The 20738-nt window shown below is 48.6% G+C and overlaps 1 protein-coding gene and 1 long non-coding RNA gene across 2 annotated transcripts; one reads left to right on the top strand and one right to left on the bottom strand.

Annotated features, from left to right (window-relative positions):
- The first annotated feature begins 10420 nt into the window (after positions 1 to 10420).
- On the top strand, positions 10421 to 12551 carry LOC138118088 (uncharacterized). The gene is made up of 2 exons (XR_011154992.1): positions 10421 to 10506; positions 11986 to 12551. It is a non-coding gene; the product is annotated as an uncharacterized lncRNA (long non-coding RNA).
- A 1373-nt stretch (positions 12552 to 13924) lies between these two features.
- On the bottom strand, positions 13925 to 19428 carry BOD1 (biorientation of chromosomes in cell division 1). Its single transcript, XM_069028875.1, has 4 exons — positions 19225 to 19428; positions 17961 to 18085; positions 15976 to 16176; positions 13925 to 14778 (listed from the first exon to the last, which is right to left on the bottom strand). The coding sequence occupies exons 1-3, from the start codon at positions 19426 to 19428 to the stop codon at positions 15978 to 15980; spliced, it is 528 nt and encodes a 175-aa protein (XP_068884976.1). The 3' UTR covers positions 13925 to 14778; positions 15976 to 15977.
- Positions 19429 to 20738: the final 1310 nt, after the last annotated feature.

The following is a 20738-nucleotide window of genomic DNA, read 5'->3' on the forward strand; positions in this document are numbered from 1 at the left end:
TCTGCCTCCTGAAATCCAAGGGCTGACCTGTTTCTTTCTAAGACTGACCAAAAAACCCCCACCGCTATGTTTTTATTCAAGAACAGCAGAGATGAGGAGAGGAAGAGGGCAGATATTCCTGGCTGCTGCTGTTCAGGCTCTTGTGCCTTCGGGATCTCTCCTGGTTTTTGCTTCCCTCTGCAGACTCCTCCTTTCACCCAGAGCATGCTGCACCCACCAAACAACTTCTCCAAAGGAACAGCTACATGGAGAAGCTTTGGGTGGGACACTTTGAGTGGCACAATTCAGTTTCTTCTAAAAACCGGGAAAAAAATTTGCCCTTTATTCAGAATCTCGCTGTGTGTTGTGAGGTTCCTGTTCCACACAGGCCCCGTGTGCCTTTGCAGTATCGAGGGGAGGATTCCAGGTACAGATCAGTTCAGTAAATACACTCCCTGATTTTTTTTTTTTTTTTTTTTTTTTTTTTTAGATTTCCTAAAATACAGGCAATATGTCATTGTCAGGAGACACTGATTCTCTTCAGATCTGTGGGCTGACTGATTACCTGCGAGGGGTTTTTTAAAAATTAAAAAAAAATTATTTGAGGGAAGGAGAAGCAGCATTATAAAGGATTTTAAAGCAGGTACGACCTTCCTACCCACTGATGTAGGAAGCTGATATGTCATATGTGTGAAAACAAATGAGAACTTAACAAGGGGAGGGGAAAATGACTCAAGAGAAGTTTGTGCTTGTTACGCAACCAGAAATCCCAGGACCTCAGAAATATTTGAAAGTATCACATTTCCCCCCAAATCTTTCAAAAAAATAAGCAATGCCTCCCTTTTTAACATCCACTCCAGAGGTAACCCGGTGCTGCCTTGCAATTTGAAACCGCAGCTTGTGTGTTATTTGGGCTGAAACGGTTGTGTCGCACCATTTCCAAGCAAATTGAGGGGAGGGAAATCAAATGCTGAGATTGTTGGGGTTTCTTTAAAGCAATGTTATCCCGGCAGCGTTCGGAGTCGCCGCACTTCCTGACGTGGTGCCGCCCTCGAGACTGCGAGGTGCGAGAAACGAGGCACAGGCGGGGCTCTGTGATGGCTGAAGGCGGCCCCGTCCCCTCCTGAGGGAGCGGAGAGCGCTGGGATGGGGGAAGGGATGGAAAGGTGTTATCGATAAAGTGTTATTGATAACGCCGATAAAGTGTTATTGATAACGCCGATAAAGTGTTATCGATAAACTGTTATTGAGAACGCTGATAAAGTGTTATTGATAACGTCGATAAAGTGTTATCGATAAAGTGTCATTGATAACGCCGATAAAGTGTTATTGATAACGCCGATAAAGTGTTATCGATAAACTGTTATTGAGAACGCTGATAAAGTGTCCTTGATAAACTGTAATTGATAATGCCGATAAAGTGTTAAACTGTAATTGATAACACCGCTAGTGTCCTTGATAAACTGTCACTGATAACGCCGATAAAGTGTTATTGATAACGCCGATAAAGTGTTATCGATAGTGTCATTGATAACGCTGATAAAGTGTTATCGATAAACTGTTATTGAGAACGCTGATAAAGTGTTATTGATAACATCGATAAAGTGTTATCGATAAAGTGTCATTGATAACGCCGATAAAGTGTTATTGATAACGCCGATAAAGTGTTATCGATAAACTGTTATTGAGAACGCTGATAAAGTGTCCTTGATAAACTGTAATTGATAATGCCGATAAAGTGTTAAACTGTAATTGATAACACCGCTAGTGTCCTTGATAAACTGTCACTGATAACGCCGATAAAGTGTTATTGATAACGCCGATAAAGTGTTATCGATAGTGTCATTGATAACGCTGATAAAGTGTTATCGATAAACTGTTATTGAGAACGCTGATAAAGTGTTATTGATAACGTCGATAAAGTGTTATCGATAAAGTGTCATTGATAACGCCGATAAAGTGTTATTGATAACGCCGATAAAGTGTTATCGATAAACTGTTATTGAGAACGCTGATAAAGTGTTATTGATAACGCCGATAAAGTGTTATCGATAAAGTGTCATTGATAACGCCGATAAAGTGTTATTGATAACGCCGATAAAGTGTTATCGATAAACTGTTATTGAGAACGCCAATAAAGTGTCCTTGATAAACTGTAATTGATAATGCTGATAAAGTGTTAAACTGTAATTGATAACACCGATAGTGTCCTTGATAAACTGTCACTGATAACGCCGACAAGTGTCCTTGATAAACTGAAATTGATAACGCTGATAAAGTGTTATTGATAAACTGTCATTGATAACGCCGATAAAGTGTCATTTATAAACTGTAATTGATAACGCCGATAGTGTCCCTGATAAATTGTTATTGATAACGCCGATAAAGTGTTACTGATAAACTCTAACTGATAACGCCGATAAAGTGTCATCGATAAACTGTAATTGATAACGCCGATAAAGTGTCCTTGATAAATCGTTATTGAGAACGCTGATAAAGTGTTATTGAGAACGCCGATAAAGTGTTATTGATAAACTGTTATTGATAAACTGTTATTGATAACGCTGATAAAGTGTTACTGATAAATCGTTATTGATAACGCCGATAAAGTGTCCTTGATGAACTGTCATTGATAACGCTGATAAAGTGTTATTGATAAACTGTAATTGATAACGCCGATAAAGTGTCCTTGATAAACTGTCACTGATAACGCTGATAAAGTGTTATTGATAAACTGCACTTGCACACCGTCCCTTTAAGGGGCTGCAGGCACTCTGGTGTGGCAGCACCCAGAGAAGGGATGTGACACCATTTTTCAGACTGACAGCTTTGGTTTAAAGGAGCCCAGCGCTGTGAGGAGTGCAGGGGGTGGATCCGAGCTAAGGACCCGTGGGCAGTGAGGCTGCTGAAGGTGATGGTTCGGCGGGGTGCCAGACCTGACAGTGAGCGGGGCCTGGGGCTCATCTCCACTCGCGTCTGAGTGAAACCCTTCAGCCCAAGTGCCGAAGTGAGGTCTCACTTCCAGGGACAGCTGAGTGTGGTCACTAAAGCTGTCATCAGGTGTGGGTCTGTGGGCAGCAGGGCAGGAGAAGGTTTTCAAGGCGTTGCTGGAGGTGCTGACTCTAAGCACAGGGTAGCACAAGATACGTGCTCTGTGCTGCTGCTGCAAGTTATGTTTAGCCTCTTGGAAATATTCCCAGCCCACCAGGAGTCATTTCTGACTAACAGGCACCCCTTAATCTGTCTTAATCCCCCCCTATAATTTTACACCTATTTAGCCTCATCCAAACAAAACCCCTCAGTTGCTTAAGTAACGATTGACGAGGCTTTGCATCTCTGCTGGGAAATAAATATTATAATCTCCTTTTCTAAACAAGCAAACTGGCCCTTGATGAGGCAAATAACTTCTCAAGTGAGGGAAGAGCAGGTCTGACAACAGATGCTCTGCCAAGGGCCCTGAACCAACCATAAAACCCTGCTGTGAGGACAGACACCAGCCCTTCCCCGGAGAGCTCATCCCCATGGGCTGCTTGCAGTGCTGGGGGCACTTCTGAGCCAACTGTGGAAGGGGACAAACACCCCCTGATTCCTGCTGGTGTAAATGGGAGCATTTCCTGTGCATTCCTGGCACTGTGTTGGGAAACACTTGTGAAAACAGAACCCTCCGGGGCTGCTCCTTCGTGCTGGCCCTGATGTCTGCAGAATGTGCCATTGTCAGCAAACAGTAAAACACCCCTGGCTCGTTTGCAATGTGATTTAAAAATCCCCAAAGGCACAGCAACCTCAGGGCTGGTGGCACAGAGCCTTGTGTGTGTCGGGAGCCAGGGCAGGATGGCACCGCCGGGCCGCTCGGCTCTGCCCAGGAGCTTTGCCAAGAGGTCTCTTTTCCATCATCAGATCATCACAATGCGACCCCTCTCCCTTGGCATGGGGAAAGAACAGCTCATGTTCTTCGCCCGATGTTGTGCAGTGCTCCTGCAATGAGGGATGAGCCGCGGTTTTGTGGGACTGTGCTGCCCAGAGCTCGCGTGGAAGCTGCCCCCGGTTTTCACCCACTGTGAAAAACATCAGGAAAAGTTGCCAGAGAAATCCCTCAGGTTGTGTTTCCTGGACACCAGAGAGCTGCCGGCTTGGAAGGAGAGGAGTGAATCCAGCGGTGCCCACGGGCACTCACTGGGAATAGCTGAGCATGGATGGGAGCAGCAGGAGCTGTTGAACACGGTCACCGGGAGATTTGCTATTCCCAAATCCAGCCATGTTCGGGATAACTGAGGAGGCCTCAGTGCTGCACATTTCCATGTTGTTTGCCTTGACTACCCAGCAGAACGAATAGCACTGGCTGGGAAAGGTTTGGAAGCTGTCAAACCAAATTCTCCTTCCTGGTTTTATCACCCGAATCCTTAGGGCAAAAAGCTGCTCGTGTACAGCTGAGGGAAGAATTCAGCCTCCTTGTACAAAAGTTTTCTGCCGTGGAGGCTTCCTTTGGTGCAGCACAGAAGGGTTGGCAGAAAAATCAGGTGTCAGACTGATGGCTGTGGCTGACAAACCTCTCTCCAGTGCAGAACCTGTTCGAACAACCAGGATCCGGGGATCAGCTGCTTGGCCTTGCTGTGGGATGCTCAACTCCCAGAAAACATGGCAAAGATGATGTAGCACCCCAAAAAGGGCCACACTTCCACGAGTTCTCCCCTTCTTTTGGCAGTTCTGTGAGCGTGGAGGTTGTGAGCTAAAGCAGAGGCAGACGTGCCCCCGAGCATGCAGGAAATTCCAGGGGCGTTCTGCGAGTCCCTGCTCTATTCAGAAGGGGCTGCCCGTTTAATCGGTGACTTCCAGTGATTTATGGGGGGCTGGTTGAGTGTCCACTGGAGTCAACGGGAGCCTTTTGATGTCAGGAGGTTGCAGCTGGAGCCTGCCCATTCTCGCAGCATCTGGGTACGCGGCAGGCGGAAAGCAGCGATGATAAAGCGGGCACTGGAAGTGAGGCAGGGCTGAAAGGGAAAAGCCTTCCCTCGGACAAAAGCCCCGCTCGGAGGTCCGGTGTTTGTCAGATCCCTGAAATGCACGAACTGCTGCTTTCTTTGGGGGCTTTTCAGGGCTGTGTTTTGTTTTTTACGGACAGGCTGCTCTCGGGGCTGTTATTACTTCTAAGGGCTGCAGCCGCCCCTGGCCGGGGGTGCCGCAGCAATGACTTCATTAGCATTTATTTAGATGTCTGCCTTGGAATCAGCTCTGATTGACGAGCTCATTGTCTGGACTTTCCAAATGACTCCGTGGCTCTGCTTATCTCCATCGTGCCATTCAGTTTTAAGCAACCGTGATGGGTTTGGGGTGAGCGTTGGGGCTGGATTTAATCTTCAGAGCAATTCTTCAAACCTTAATTCTCACAAAGTCAGTTTGGAGAGGTGGGGGTGGGGAGGTTATTGCCGCTTTTCCTAAATTGGGGTGATGATGTAGGCGGTTTGCAAGTGTTACCCCAAGTGAAGCGTGGAATCCCAGCTGGAGCTGGAATAGGAACAGAGGAGATCCCGAGTCCATCCCCATCCCCATTGTTGAGTCTGTCCTTTCCTTTTGTGCTTTCCTTCTCACTTCTGGCCTGATGAAGCTGTTCCTGGATGCCGGGCGGACAAATGGTGAGCCAGGTGAAACAACTGCTGGCTGACACTCGCACCCACACTGTTAAAAGGCCAAAAAAAAAAAAAAAAATCACTTTTCCATCAGCAACATGTGAATGTTTGGAATATCTGCATTCACAGCCCAGTAACAGCTACTTGGAGATGTGTTCCTACACCGTGGAGACAGACCAGGCAGCTGTGAAATCTGTGTCATTTAGGGGCAAAAGCCCATGCAGGGGTGACATTTTGCACCAGCCAGGCCTATTTCAGCATCTGCAAAAACTCTGAGAGGGTTTTTCCACCTCTGAGTTGTTGAAGCCTGAAAAAAACGAGTCTTTTTATTCTGCTGCTCTTTAAATAATAGCGGCAATAATTCTACACCCAGATACTTAATTTTCAAGACCCTTTAAAAATCACCCCTTGCTTGAAAAGAGTTGATGGCAAGAAAATAAACTTGAAAGGCTTTTTCCTGCTTCTCCTGGTGCTGGTGGAGCTCTGGACTTCACCTTTTGGAGCCATTTAGAAAACACAAGGATAACAGATAGGGGAGGAGGGATCAGCTCCCAGCTCCTGTTTTGGTATCAGGAATTATCTCCCTGTTTCATGTGCAGTTCTTTGTAGGATGGATGCTGAGGCGGAACTCTCTGATCCCAGAGGTGTCAGGATTTCCATGAAGGATGAAGCAAATCCCACAATTGCAGTGAAATTCTGCAAAATGCTGCCTGCCTTAGGCCAGCCTGGATCTCTGTGGGTAACAGAGCTGTTCAGCACCTTCCGAATCTGGAGCCTGTGTGAGGTGTTGGCTAAAAAGCTGGAAAAGGAAAAATACATGTTCCTTACGTGGCTATTTGTAGAAATTAGTGCAGGATTAGTACCTAGAGAGGCACAGAGGAGAAAGGGAGTGGGTGAGAAACACCTTACATCAGACTCATGCAGCACAGACTGTCTCACAGGAGATGGGACAGCTGAAAATTCCAACTCTTTCCTGTAGCTGGATCGGATTCCTTTGGTGGAAAGAGGGCAGGGTGCCCTGGGGAAATATCTGCATAGCCCCAGGCCCCCTCTGACATCAGGTCAGACATTCCGGGTCACATAACTGGAGGCTGCAGCATGAAATTTAATATTTCAATGGATCAAGTGCTCCTGGCACATGGAGCTCCTGCCTGGATGGACTTGGTGAACTCAGCAGAGGGAGAGCAGAGGGTTCAGCCACGGCCTGGAGTGGGAATGGTGGAGCTGAGGGATGGATAAACCTGAGCTGCACTTCAGTGGCCACCCACTGCCAGTGGTGGTGGGAGATGGAATTTGGCTGGGGTGGAAGTGGCACAGGGAAGTTATGTTGTGGTTTTCTCTGCTCTATATGGAGCAAAAAAAAAAAAAAAAGAGAAAAAAAAAAAAAAAAAAAAAACAAAAGAAAAAAAGAAAAGCTTAGGGGGAAAAAAAAAAAAGTGAGCCTTGGTATGCCCAAAAGGAGGAGACACTACTTTCATCTCGTCCACTGGCAAAGTCTAAAATTAAAACCTATTTAATGTCTAGGTGTAGAGAGTGAAAAAGTTAAATATTGCACATATTTAAATATCCCTGACAGGCATTACAATGGGGAGACTGATCCTGCATCAGGAATCTCAGGTGGTCTGTCTCCTCTTCCAGAAAAGCAAAGCCCAATGAGTTGCCTCCAAACCCCATTTTCAAAGCTCAAGTCACTTTAAATCAATTTCTGCTGCAGGTGTCCAAATAAGCTCCCGTTTCTACCGTCTCTTTTCAGTAAAAATAGCTTATCCTCTGACATCTGGGAGAGGTGAAGGTGTTACCAAGCGCTGAGCTGTCAGAATCCCTGTCATCGTTTTATTTCTGGTTGTTTAAAGTCCCATTAGCTCGATTTTTGTTCTTCTTTTGTGCTTATTACCATCTTGTGCTGGGAACGAGAGCGCGTGGCTGATGGGGAGGACTCCCATGCTCTGCAGAAGTGGCAGGGAATGTTTCACAAATGCATCCCCTGCCTGCAGTGCAGGCTGAACTCTTTAACACCTTCAGAGCTCAAAGCAATGTGCAAAAGTAAGATTGAACAGCAAATCCCATTTTTCCTGCAGATTTGCTGGTTCACCTAATAAAAGGCTCAGAATTCCTAGAACTTTTAAGACCCTCACTTCATTGCCACTTAGGCTTGCCCTCTGATTTTTTGTGGGAATAAAATCCAGATCTTCAGGGTGAGATGGTGTGAGCAGTGTTAATAGGTGTCATTTTGCAGAGTGGGAAGTGCTGGATGTGAGCAGAGGGAATCTTAGAATCACAGAATCATGGAATATCCTGAGTTGGAAGGGGTCCAAAAGGACAAGACACCCCACGAATCTCACCCTGTGCCTTTTGGGGCTTGGGCAAGGTGCTGCTGCTGCATGTGCCATTTAAATCTCATTTTCTGCCTCCTCCTCCTCACACTCATCAAACCTTTTCCTGAAGAATCTTGTTTAGGGGTATCTGTGCCCATTCAGACTCTGTGCCCTCTGCTGAAACACTCTAAAGGCTCTCCAGTTTTTTAAATTTCTGATTAAAGCCTTAAAGACTTCACCCAACTCCTTGCTGTGCATCAGCTGCTTTTCAGTGAGGGCAATTTAATTCCTATTATGAGCCAGTATCTCATAAACTCGTTTCTTTTGGAGCCCTTTTCCAGTCCCCAAGAACATTATTTCCATGCCTTTATTTCTCTTGGATGGGGTCTCACATTGCAACTGCCCTTGGTTGATGCCTGCAGAATTCTGAACTGCTGGTTTGGCTGGGATTATTCTCCATGGATCACCTCCCAGTAACTCCCAGTGCCTTGGTATCCTGCGGTGTCTGAGCTCTGTCTTCAGCTCAGTTTCTTCAGCTTCCCTTTGATTTCACTCTTTGCAGTCAAGTCTCAAGCTCTGACAGAGGTAAGGGATGTCATACATATTACATCTCCCAAAATTACAAATTATTCATCACAGCTCGATTCAAAGGCAGCTCTGTCATCTCTCCTACTGCTTCTCAGAGATCCTGAAGCCTCCAGAGTAAAACTCTTCTGCTGAGAGAGGTTTTTCTTTTAGGCAATAGCAGAAGGAGCTGAGCTTGAGAAGGACAGACTGGAATCTCCTGATCTGATCTGATCTGGTAGGACCAGTGGTCAGGGCAGCAAATCATCTCACAAATGCTGCTAATGGTGGGATGACTGAAAATCAAAGCAGAGACCAGATTTGTCCTTAGACCTGGGATTATGCTGATCAGGAAATCCCCCAGGATTTCATTTCTTTATGATGAGCTTGGAAGGTTTCCCTGACTTTGGGATAGCGAGCACTTCTCTCAAGTGTCTGCTCAGTGGGGATGGACATAGGGCAAAGAAACCTCATATTTAAATGAAATATTTAATTGAAAACATATCCAAAAGGCTGCTTCCCTGAATTTCCCGTGTCTGCAGCATTGACCAGAAAATCGATTGCCTCTTTACACTTTTCCATACAGGCTTCAAGGGCTCCCTGTGGTGGTGCAGCCTTGCCAGCCCCTGTCCCTAAGGATACCCTGCCATCCAGATGATTCCTCCACACGTGGCAGAACTCCCTTCACGTGCTTCCTTGGTTTTCATGCCCAAACCCCACCTTAAGTCACTTCAGGCAGCTCTGCAGGACAGCAAGGCTTTGGGAGGGATGTGTGACCCACCCTGGGGTCTGCACACCCACGAAACCTTGAGAGCAAATCCTGCCTTGATACAAAAACTGTAACAAACAACTTAATTGACAGGGACTGGGGTGAAGTGGACCCACCAAACGTCACCATTCTCTTTTGTTTTGTGTGAAGGACACTGCTCTCCCAAAGCACAGAAAAGTTCATTTGAGATCCAGTGAGTCTTGTAACCAGACAAACCTTTTACATCCCACCCAAAAAGCACCGCAGCTTGTGGGTGAGCTGTGTTTTGAGGTAACCAACCTCATTTCAGCCCCTCTTTTTCCTCAGCAGCCCCACAGTGGGAGTGATGCCAAACAGCAAAATCGCAGCCACTCGGGGACGGAATTTGGGTTTAGTCTGAAAGCTGTGATTTTCTGCCTCAAAAACCCCCCAAAACCACAGAAGTCTGGTATCACAAATCCTGCCTCTGGTTGTCTCCTTGCCACAACTCCTTCGCTGCTGTTTCCCTGCCCCTTGCAGAGCCCAGTGCTGCCGGAGCTGCTCCTGTGGCCCCGCACGTCGGCAGTGGCGGCCGGGGCTGGGGGCCGAGGGGGGCTCAATATGGGCTGACCGGGGCGTGCTGTTGCCACAGCAACCCTGTCCCCTGCTCTCCGGACCCCTGGGGCTCCCCGGCAGCCACGGGGGCTGGGAAGGCTCGTGGCAATCTGCTGGAGATGGAGCGACATCCCAGTACCCGCCCCGGTGCCCTCCCGGTACCCGCGGAACCGGCGCTGGGCTGAGTGCTCGTTAAGAAGGGGAAAGGAATCTGTTCCCAAATAAACCACTGAGGGCGGCTGCTGGACACCCCGATCCCTTGAGTCTCTGTGGCATCCCTGGAGGGAGCGGGTGGGATGTTTTGGGAGCAGTGTCAGCCTTGGGGAACTGTCAGGTACCACCTGTGGGGCCGGCAGCTGCCAAATCCCACTTTTCCAAGGCATTTTGGGAAAGGTGGTCTTTGCATGAGTTTATGGCTATGTCCAGGCTGCCCTGTAGGAAGCAGAGATTCGGGGAGGGTTGGGGATAATCAGTGATCCCTTTCTGCAGGTGAAGCAGCTCAGCTTTTTCCCTGGGAGGGGATTGGGATGGGGAGGGAAGGAGATGGCTCAGGTGTTCCTTGGGTGAGGTGAGATGAGGTAAGTGCTCCACTGAGCCCCTGCAGCTGGGGCTGAGGTGCAGGGAGAGCACAGAGAGTGCCAGAGCCTGCGGGGGAGAGGAGCACAGAGCTCTCCAGAGCAAAGTAAGGCTGAACTGGATTTTATTTGGGATTTCTTAAAAAGATTTGTGTTACTGGGGTGCTTTTTGCACGGTCTTGCATGTGTAGTGTGGTTGGAGAAGCCAGGGAGTGAAGGTGTGGAGCTCAGGCTGGTGTTGGTGATATCCAAAGCTCTTTTTCTTGGTCGAAGCAGTCCTGGTTTTACTGGGATGGCAGAAGTTGGACAGAACTGCCTGGAGGAAGGACTAAATGCTGGCAGGAGGAGCTGGTGGAGGTGAATGCTGGTAGAGAGGGGCGTGTTTAATGTCCTGGTGTCTCACAGGGAGGGCTGTGGGGGAAGAGTTCCCACTGGGTTTTCTTTCTTTGCTGCGGTTGTGCTGCCCCCTTGTAGAAAATGTGAAATTTTAGGAGTGTTCTTGGAATTGTGATAGTTCTATCTCCCTTTTGCAGAGTTGCAATGAAATATGAAACTCATGGCAATGGTTTTCTATTTCTGTTAGAAATGCCTTCCAAAATGCATATATTTAGTGTATAAAGTTGCTCGGAATTCCTAAAGGCCCCAGTTCAGCAAACTGCAGCCATCTGTTCTCATGTGGATTCTTTGTAGGGCCAACACCTGAAGTGCTTTGGGGATTTTTTTTCTCTTTTCCTGAGTGAGCAGGGATCTATTATAAAGACACCAGTGCAAAAGGCACTCAATTCCGTGAGTCAGGGAGATGGAATTGGAGAAACATGAGGTCCTTCAGCCTCTTCAGGTGGGCTGGACTTGTTGCATTTTGCTTTTGCCTGGTTTGTCCCAGCGCTGCAGGGGATTGTTGGAGCCAGCTCCCTGTCTGATGGCTGAGGTAGCACATTTCTCTGTGCATGGCTTGGATGGTGTCTAGACTGGGCTGGTCACTGCCCAGTCATGTTGCTGAGGCTGAGCCCACAGATCTGCTCTGTTGTGGGCTCAGCACCTGAATCACAAAAATGCAAGAGCTGCAGCAATGGTTCTGATACAATCTCATGGCACAACCATCCGGGGCCACAGGCACTGCTGCTTAACCTCAGCCTTGTTCACTCCAGACCGGTGAATTACAGATTTAGGATTCACAGCTTCGCATCCTAAAGCTGTGATTTTTGTCCCTTATCACTGGGGCTGTTCACTTCTCTCCCCAAATCCTGGAATTTGTTTCCTATTGCTAAAACCTCTTGAGAAATGTCAGTGTCTGCTGTGATTTGCATCGGACAAGCACGGTCAGAGCTCATGGAAACACTTTGGGAAAGCTGTCTCCACACCTTGCTGGGTTGATTCACTCAGGAGGCAGCGAAAGAATCCTGGATCGGCTCGGGATTTGCAGGGAGGAATTGGGAAATGAAGCAAGAGTTGATCTCCCTCTTACGGCCGAATTCCGAACAGCCGCGCTTGGAAAGGGAGGGAAGGAGCAGGAGAGACCCCGGCTGCTCGAGGTTAAACTGAGCTCTCTGTAGGCAAACTGGTAAAATATTTTTTTTTTCCTGCAGTATAAACCACAAAATATCTGTGAAAGAGTTAAACCGCTCCAGTCCTCTGTGAATTTGAACCTAGAACTGGCCAAATATATAATTATGGAATCCTGGAACGGCTTGGGCTGGGAGGGACCTGAAAGATCACACAGAAAACTCCAGTTTGGTTCTGCTCCCGCTGGTGAAGCCTGCTTGAGTCAGTGTGACCCGCTCGAAAACTTTCTTTGCAGTTGCAAAGGGGCTTGAGGAATCCAAAATCCACGCAGGTGAAACTGTGACCTTGATGAGATGATCAGCAGCTGTGGTTTCTGCCTGGCTCTCTTGGTAACCTGCTCCAGGTGTCATTGAAAAGCATCTCTGGAGTTATCACAGAACAGTTAGAGAGCAAGTGCCTCAGGAATCATCCCTTTATTTGATGTAAGGTTTGTGTAAGAAGTTAAAAAAAATCAGAAAATGCCTATTAATTTATAGCAAGAATCAGCTTTACTTCAAGAATATGTTATAAACACATTATTCATCATTTAACTCCAGTACTTGTAATTAAGTTTATCTTGGGCTGAAATACGTAAGTTTATAAAAATGGGTTACTTTGTCTGTTTGATATGTGTTACATGTTTTCAGGAATAACGGGGGGAAGGCAATGGAATTCTGCACTCAGTTTTCTAACATGACAGCATTTGGGACACTGTCAGAGGAACAGAGAGATCAGAACTGCTCTAAGGCTGCAGGCCAGGGTTTCATGGGGAGAAGGGAAAATAAGGGAAGTTCTGCAGTGCTGCAAGTGATGCTTGTGCAAACATCTCTGTTCATTATGAGCTTCTTGTGATTCCTTGAGTGTCTCAGACCTCTCTGCCTCCCCAAACTCTTCAGGCTGTGTTTAACACACCCAGAACAGCAAAACCTGATTCATTCCTGAGCTTTAGTCCAACATCCTGCTGCAGGAACAATTTCACTTCTATGGTGGGTACAGCTTTGTTCTGGTGTGAAGATTTCTATTTCATCACTGAGGTTTTAAGGCTGGAGTCCCAATTCTGGCTGTGACACTGAAAGAATTTAATCAAAGGGCACTGCACAAGTCCTTCATCACAAGGACTTGGTGGCTTTTGTCACTGTCCCATTATGTCAGGGGTGCTTCCAAGGCTCTGATCCAAAGCAAGGACTTCAGAGCCCAAACATTAAAGCCTGTGATCCCAAATTGGCTGCCTCAACTCTTCAGGTGCTTCTGTTGTGATCTGAGGGTTCCCACAGCCACTGGAGCTGTGCACAGGCCGGGCCCCACCAGAAGCACAGCAGGGTCAGAGCTCAGAGTTTAACACAGAGAGAACAATGGAAAAGCCTTTTAAAAACTACCCTGGCTGAGTCTATTCTCCTGCACTCATCTTCTAAAGCAGCTGTCAGGTAGGAAATGCAGGTTCAGGTTCCCTCCTCAGTGCAGTAAATCCAGCTGGACTTGCTACAAAACCCCTGAGCTGGTGTCGCTGCTCCCTGACTGCAATTGTCATCCAGAAGTTGCCTAAGCACAGTCAGAATCCTTTTCATTTGCTTTCTACACTCTTAACCTTCCCCTGAATAATTGCTCAGGTCCAAAGAAGTGGTTGAGAATTTTACCAGGAGGTAAAAGATTCTTTTCTGTCAAGAGCTGCCCTTAAGGCCCCTAAGGGAAAACCTTTATTAGACATTGGAGCAGCCTTTAACCCCCCAGACCAACATCCAGCAGAGAACCCTTTACTCATAACAATCCTCACAATATTTTACATTTTTTGAGACATCTTCTGTGGAAAGGATACTAAAACCATCTCATCTCATGGTAAGAAACAACCCCATGTTGTTAAACCTGGATTAACCCCAAGCTGTGTAAGGTCACACTTTCCTTAGGGCTCCAGCCATCAGGACTCACAGATTTCTTCAAGTAGTTTCTCCTTAAGAAAAAAAATCTGAAGAAGCCAGACCTCAGAGATGCTTTTTGAGGTGTTTTATTGCAAAAAGGTGTGGACATTTGCTGGCAGAAGAGGTGATCACATTCTCCATTTGACTGTCACCCAGAGGACACTGCATGCATTCAAGCTGAAAGCATAGGACAGTTTCCACCAGGCACCTGAGAAAGAAAAGTCTTCCAAGCTGAAAGAGACAAATTTCCACCTGATCCTCTACTCTGGTGTGCCCTTTGCTTCCCAGAGTTCCCTGGGAAATAGGAGTGACATCAGCTATAGGCATAGCCAACTGTAAACGTGTTCCTGTGTGCAACAGAATTTATCTGGATGATTGATCCTGAAGCTTCATCTCCAGTTTTGAACAGGAAATGCCCTTCCCAAAGCAGGCAGGGCAGTGAGTTACACCTGACTTGGCACCTGCTGCTCACTGCTCCCCAGCAGAGGTGCACGAGGCTTCCTCTCCTCTGGCTTCTGTCAAAGGAAATCTGACAGCTCTACTTGGTCTCCAAAAAATACCCCACCCCCAAACCCTCTTGCCTTTCTTTGTGCTCCTTGGAGCATCTCAAGCCACTTCCCTACTCCCTCCAGACAGCAGACAACTCCCTTTTTTCCTTCCCACCCCCTTGCCCAAAGGCATGACTAATGAATACATGCTGCTCCCTGCAGTTCACAGCAAAATCCTCTCCACACTTGGGCTGTCCCTCCACAGGCAGAACTCCAGGTGCACCTGAATTTCACCATTTCAGTGTCTATTTCCCACAGGCCTAATAAAGGTTAATCATCTTTGGCAGACAGCAATCCTGCACCAAAGGGAATGAGGAATCCATGGCCAGTCTAACAGGGCATGTTGCAACTGCAGCTCCTCAGCAGCAGGATCTCCCTGCAAGGAAAATAAAGAGAGTTTAGAGGATGTAAAGGTACCTCCCCAAGTCAGTGCATTAGGATAGATTAGGATACATTAACAACTGCACTTTGCTGTGGGTTATAATGGACTTTTAAACTCCTTGAACCAGACAAATGCAAAAATTCAAGGCATTAAAGCTGCAAGTCACAAGTAAATAACTCAAGATGATATTACAGCCACTTGAACTTCTACTATTAAGCTAAACCCCCATGCTGGTTGCTCTGATAATTCCAAGCATGAGAACAGCTATTTTAGGTTCTTACTCCTTCTAAATAAATCAGATCAGATGGAGTATTTTTGCTCTCAGAAAGCCCTGGCAGATGGAACAACTGACAACGAACTTCCTTTCATGCAGCATCATTTTAAGCTCCCCAGATTGAAATTTCCCATCAAGGCAGTGGTTCCTCAATACCCAGATCAACCTTCAGATGCAGGGCCTTAGCAAAGATGGGCACATCTTGTGCTAAGAAGAGCAGCAATTATGGCCCCCTGAGGCTGCTGAAGTTATTTTAATCACAAAAGCCAGAATGAACTTGTTTGCCACAAAGGCACCCTCAGTCCCTGCAGCTGGAAGATCCAGGTAGCTCTGTTTAAACCAGTTAATTTGGAGTGAGCAGTTTTTCACTCCCAGAGAGGTTGCCCTTACTCCAGCAGGACTCTTTTGGTCAGTGACAGTTCAACCCTCCAGTGTTTGTTCTAAAGCAGAGTTACCTAAAACTTTCAGTGCTAAACCACAATAACTTGTCACCACTCAGTTCTCAGCTGTGTTTCAGTAAATAATGTATATTTTTAATCCATTTGAAGTTCTGAAGGCAATCCAGCCACTTCCATGTCAATGCTGCTGGATGTGCTTTCTCTTTTTTTTTTTTTTCTTTTTTTTTTTTGGATGTGCTTTACTGGACTAAAAGGCCTTCTGGCCTGATCCAAACACTCTGGCAGAGTGCACAGTGTTCCTTGATAGCTGATTTACATCATCCCCATGTCTCAGCCCCAGTTATTTTTAGCAGCCACTGGAGTGGCAGCAGCTCAGGGGGCTGTGTGACAATGACAGAAGGCTCTGATCAAAGTGTCCCCCCTGCCAAGCCAGGCAGGCTCAGCCCCCTCTATCTTGCATTGTCCAAATACAGAGATGAGGCACAAGGAGTGTCAGCAGTGAGTGCAGAGATAGCAGACCTTTAGGAGGCATCCTGAGATGGAGCAGGAGGATCCTTATTCTCAGGCTCTGGAGGAGGAGCTGGCACATTTTCCTCTTTCTTTTGTGCAGCCAAAAATTCATGAATCGCCCTCTCTATCTGAGGCCTGAAGATGTGGTTTAGTTTTGGATCCACCACCTGAGAAATAATTCTGTCCACTCCAGCTTCCAGCATTCCTGACCTTGAACAAAGACAAAGAAGTCATTCAGTTCCTCTGAAAAACTTCTCCCCAATCTCCTCCAGCAACTCTCCAGAGCCCTCCTGTCAACTGCAATTAGCATTAACATGGTGAGAACTGCAGCCTACTCAGGAGATCCTTAACAGGGACTTGTTTCACTCACCTATTTCTCTCCCTGCTCCCTACAGAATTAACAACTCACATCTGGTCTCCCAGGTACTTAAATGACACCTTGGCCAAGAGCCACTTTTAACAGGGCTCCTGTGGAAACCAGGTCAACATGAAAGCAAACAAACACATTTTGGCACAAATACACTCTGGCACAGAAAGAGAAACAAGCTATTCTGAGGGGAGGGCAGGTGAGAGCACAGGCTTTTTTTTTGGCTGAGTGGAAGGAGAAGAGCCCTGCCCCCTGAGAACAGGACTGTCCCTTGCTCCTTGTAACAGTCTAGACAGAGGGGTAGGGATTACAAAAACAAGACACTGAGCACACAGCAGAGGTTCTGGACTGAGCACCAGGAACTGAAGTGACTGATGACCTCAGGGGCTGCGTCAGGCTCTTGGATTGTGGGGCACAGGCTGTCTGGGAGGCTTAAGTCATGTCTGCAAGGGAGCAGGGACAGGAAGGAGATGTTCATGGCACTGGGAGAAGGAGCCACAGGATAATGAGGCCGTGAAGGATGCAGGGACAGAGCACCTCGTGTCACCTCCAGGTAACAGCACCCTGGGTGGGCAGGACACACACCTGGGCACCCCCAGGGCTCAGCCCTGCCACTCCAGGAGTGACAGGGACTCTTCAGACTCCCCAGGACTGGGGCTCTTCTTTACACCACAACATTTTGTGTGCAATGCCTCGTCCTCCTCTCCCTGCTTAAAACTCAGCAGCTCTGGGAAGCAGCACAAGCTGTCAGAGTCACAGAAGGGTTTGGCTTGGAAGGGACCTTAAAGCTCATCCAGTGCCACCCCCTGCAATGGGCAGGGACACCTTCCACTGTCCCAGGCTGCTCCAAGCCCTGTCCAGCCTGGCCTTGGACACTGCCAGGGATGGGGCAGCCACAGCTGCTTTGCACACCTTGTGCCACGGCCTCAGCAACCTCAAAGGGAAGGATTTATTCCCAATATCCCATCTAACCCTGCCCTCTGGCAGTTTGAAGCCATTCCCCTTGTCCTGGCCCTCCAGGCCCTTGTAAAAAGCCTCTCTCCATCTTGTTGGCCCCTTCAGGCACTGGAAGGCCACACTGAGGTCACCCCAAAGCTTCTCCCCTCCAGGCTGAACAATCCCAGCTCTCCCAGCCTTTCCCCATAGCAGAGCTGCTCCATCCCTCTGCTCATCCTGGTGGCCCCAGTGCAGCTGAAACAGCTGGACAAGAACTGTCCTGTGCTGCAGGAGCTCAGGCTGCTGCAGTGATTGCTGCTGACAGGGGCTGGAGTCTACACACACAACTTTGGGCATCCTCAGGATTCTTTTGTTAAAGGATCTCTAAAGGCTCTTCTCCTTCCTGAAAGTTAAGATCAAGGTCATCCAGCTCAGTACACCAGGCACAGCATTTTTGCAGCAATAATTTGGACAGCAAATATCCATATTCCACCACTCAAAACCACCCATTTCAGGCAGAGCAATAATGTGCATTTTGGGGGGAGTTCCGACTGCAGACCCCTCTTCCAATGGAACTCAGGGAGCACAACAGAAAGTGCTGTGAAAAATTTAATTCTGCCAATTCTCCCTTGCCTTAGGTGGGAGATGGCTTGTCAAATCTCACTTATTGTGCAGGCTGCTGCTCACTTACTGAATCACACTCTGCCTCAGCCCGTTCCGTAACTGGTTCTTGTTCATGGCTGGGTTCCACTCCTGCTTGTCCAGGTGGGTTGAGACGAAGTTGTCGACTTTCTGCCTCAGATTCTGATAGGCTGGCTAAAAAAAATTAAAAATAAATCCAGTTCAACAGCTCAAATACCTCCAAACAACCCCCTGCCAGAGCCCTTCACAGTGCAGCTATTGTCACACACAGACTGCTCTGTTGTCTGTGCTTCCCTCCTTGCACTCTCTGAACAAAGATAATCCTGTTTTCCCTGAGAACACAACTGGAAATTGCACAGAACACTCAGTGTGTTGTTATAATAATTTAAATAGCTGGATAGATTGCATTTCACTACAATTTCAACCCCAAACTGTGCAGACAGAGGTTTGTTTAAGCAGAGTTCGTCTGGAAACCCTCCACCCCAGAATTCCTAGGAAAGTGGCTGAGCAATACTGTCACTAGCCAAGAACTTGAATTATTTGCTTCTGTGGCATTAGCAGAGAAGAATAAAAAGATGTAATTATAATTTTAGGAACAACTAACTATGATTATTTGAGTTTTATCAGAGGAACCATAATTCAACTGAACAGGAATTTAGCTAACAAATCCATAGAAATACTCAGGACTGTCCACATCCCGGCTGCAAAGGAAGGACAAGAGGGTAGGGGGGAATATTTCAGAGTCTGAAGTGTTGTGGTGTCTGTCCTGGGCAGCACGGACAGAGCTGCTCCCTGCAGGTGACACACAGCTTTGGGAATGGTTTTGGGCCACGTGCTGCCCCTGGATGAGGACAGCAGATCCGAGGATATGGCTCTTGCTGGAAGCATAAAATTTTAGGAAAAAAATTCAGCAAGTGTTGAATTTTGAGAGTCACTGCGAACAACCCAAGTTGTCACCGACAGCCCAACTTCAATACTGGCAACAAATGATGAGGAGTTTGTTGTGGCTGAGAAAAAAATGAATGTTAAACAACACTCTGAGAACATCTACTCAAGAAACAAAGGCTAAATACTTGGTTTGAGAATACAAGAACGTGTGAGAATATGGGAATTTTTAAAGTAGAGCCTTAAGAGCAGCACTGTTCTTATGGGAAGCTGTTTTCCCAGCAAAGCCGGGGCTGGGAAATGAAAGGCTGAGCCCGTTCCTGCCCGGGGTGTGCACATGGCTCCAAGGATCTCCTGGGAGCAGCCCCACAGCTGCGGAGCACGGCGGGGAGCGGGGAGGGCCTGGGCTCGCTGCCCGGCCCCGGTACCTTGGTGTCCACGTCGGCCAGGCAGTCGCGGCGGAAGCCGTCGAAGAGGCCGCGGCTCTTGAGCTGCTCCACGATGATGGCGATGAGCTGCGGGTCCCCGGGCGGCAGCGAGCCGGGGTCGGTGGGCCCGGGCCCCGCGGCCCCCGCGCCGCCCCCGCCGCCCCCGCCCGCCGCGGCCCCGCCGCCGCCGCCGCTCTCCGACATCGCCCGCGGCCTCCGCGCCGCCGCCGGCGCGTGATGATGGCGTTCCGGCGGCGCGGCGCATCACGGGGAGGAGAGTTCTCCCCGGGAGAAGCGCTATAGGGTGAGCGCTGCCGAGAACTACAAATCCCAGCGTGCATCGTGGCGCGGTCGCGCAAGGCAGCGGAAAGGCGGGCGCGTTATTGTTGCGGTGCATCTTGGGAGTCGTAGTCCGCGGGGCGGTGAACCCCCCCCCCCCTTCCTTCCCCGGTTCCACCGGGGGCTGTGTGGAGAGGGCGAGGATGGGTCACAGGGCGCGCAGCACGCAGGGCTCTGCTCCCCGTGTCCTCCCGGAGCGGGGTCAGCAGGGCAGAGGGCCTGGGTGTTCCTCAGCATGGCACGGATGCTCCAGATGCGCGGCTGGATGCTCAGGGATCCCACCTCCCTCTATAACACCCGGGATATCAGCGAGGTTGTGTGTTCTTCTGTGCTGTAGTGAGCGCAGAGATAGTGTAAATTGCGAAAAAAATATCAATTTGGTGGGATTATCCTGTATTTCTGTGGGGATCCTGGGACGGGACTGCCCCGAGCAAGGGTTGTGTGTGCTGAGACCATCGCTGACACTGATTGCACCTGGGAGCTGCAGGGCACAAATCCTGCACGCTGGGCTTGTTTCCTTCCTAGTGATGTTGTGCGCCATCATTAGCTCATAAGGATATTCCCATCCTAATTCAGGAGGACAAGCAGTGTAGGAGTGTAATCCCAGAATTCCAGAATAGTTGAGGGACCTCTGGAGATCAACCAGTTCCACTTCTGCCATGGGCAGGGACACCTTCCACTATCCCAAGCCCCGTCCAGCCTGGCCTTGGGCACTTCCAGCGATCCAGGGGCAGCCACATTTTCTCTGGGCACCCTGTGCCAGGGCCTGCCCACCCTCCCAGGGAAGCTTTGAGGAGAGAAGAGGGATAAATGGCAGTGTGTACACACCCTGACACCTCCTGTGACCGTCGTGGTTTGGGGACACACACGAGCTCCTGCTGCAGCAGAATCCGTCCCTCTGCCCGTTCACTGCCACTGCTCAGTGTTGGCTCTCTCAGGGTCGGCTGTGAAAGCCCCACGACTCAGAAGTATCCCTGGAATCGCATTCCTGGTGGACAGCTGCCGGCAGCCCTTTGTCCTCACCCCTTGTGACACTCACCCGGCGTCGCGCCGGGGCAGCGCTGCCCTTGCACCGGGAGATCACCCCGGGCAGGAAGGCATTCGTGGAATTGTGGAAGTGCCCTGCCCCGCAGGGACCCGCAGGGACGCGTGTGAGTGTGAGTGTGTGAGTGTGA

Source organism: Aphelocoma coerulescens, chromosome 13, assembly GCF_041296385.1.
Source record: "Aphelocoma coerulescens isolate FSJ_1873_10779 chromosome 13, UR_Acoe_1.0, whole genome shotgun sequence".
Taxonomy (NCBI): Eukaryota; Metazoa; Chordata; class Aves; order Passeriformes; family Corvidae; genus Aphelocoma; species Aphelocoma coerulescens.

What these genes read in the sequence shown, in the direction of transcription:
- BOD1 (XM_069028875.1), bottom strand. Translation starts at nt 19,428, where the DNA reads ATGTCGGAGAGCGGCGGCGGCGGCGGGGCCGCGGCGGGCGGGGGCGGC. An exon ending in TGGCCGACGTGGACACCAAG is followed by an intron (nt 18,086 to 19,224) that starts GTACCGGGGCCG and finishes AATTTTTTTTAG; the next exon opens with CCAGCCTATCAGAATCTGAG. An exon ending in CTGAGGCAGAGTGTGATTCA is followed by an intron (nt 16,177 to 17,960) that starts GTAAGTGAGCAG and finishes TCTTTGTTCAAG; the next exon opens with GTCAGGAATGCTGGAAGCTG.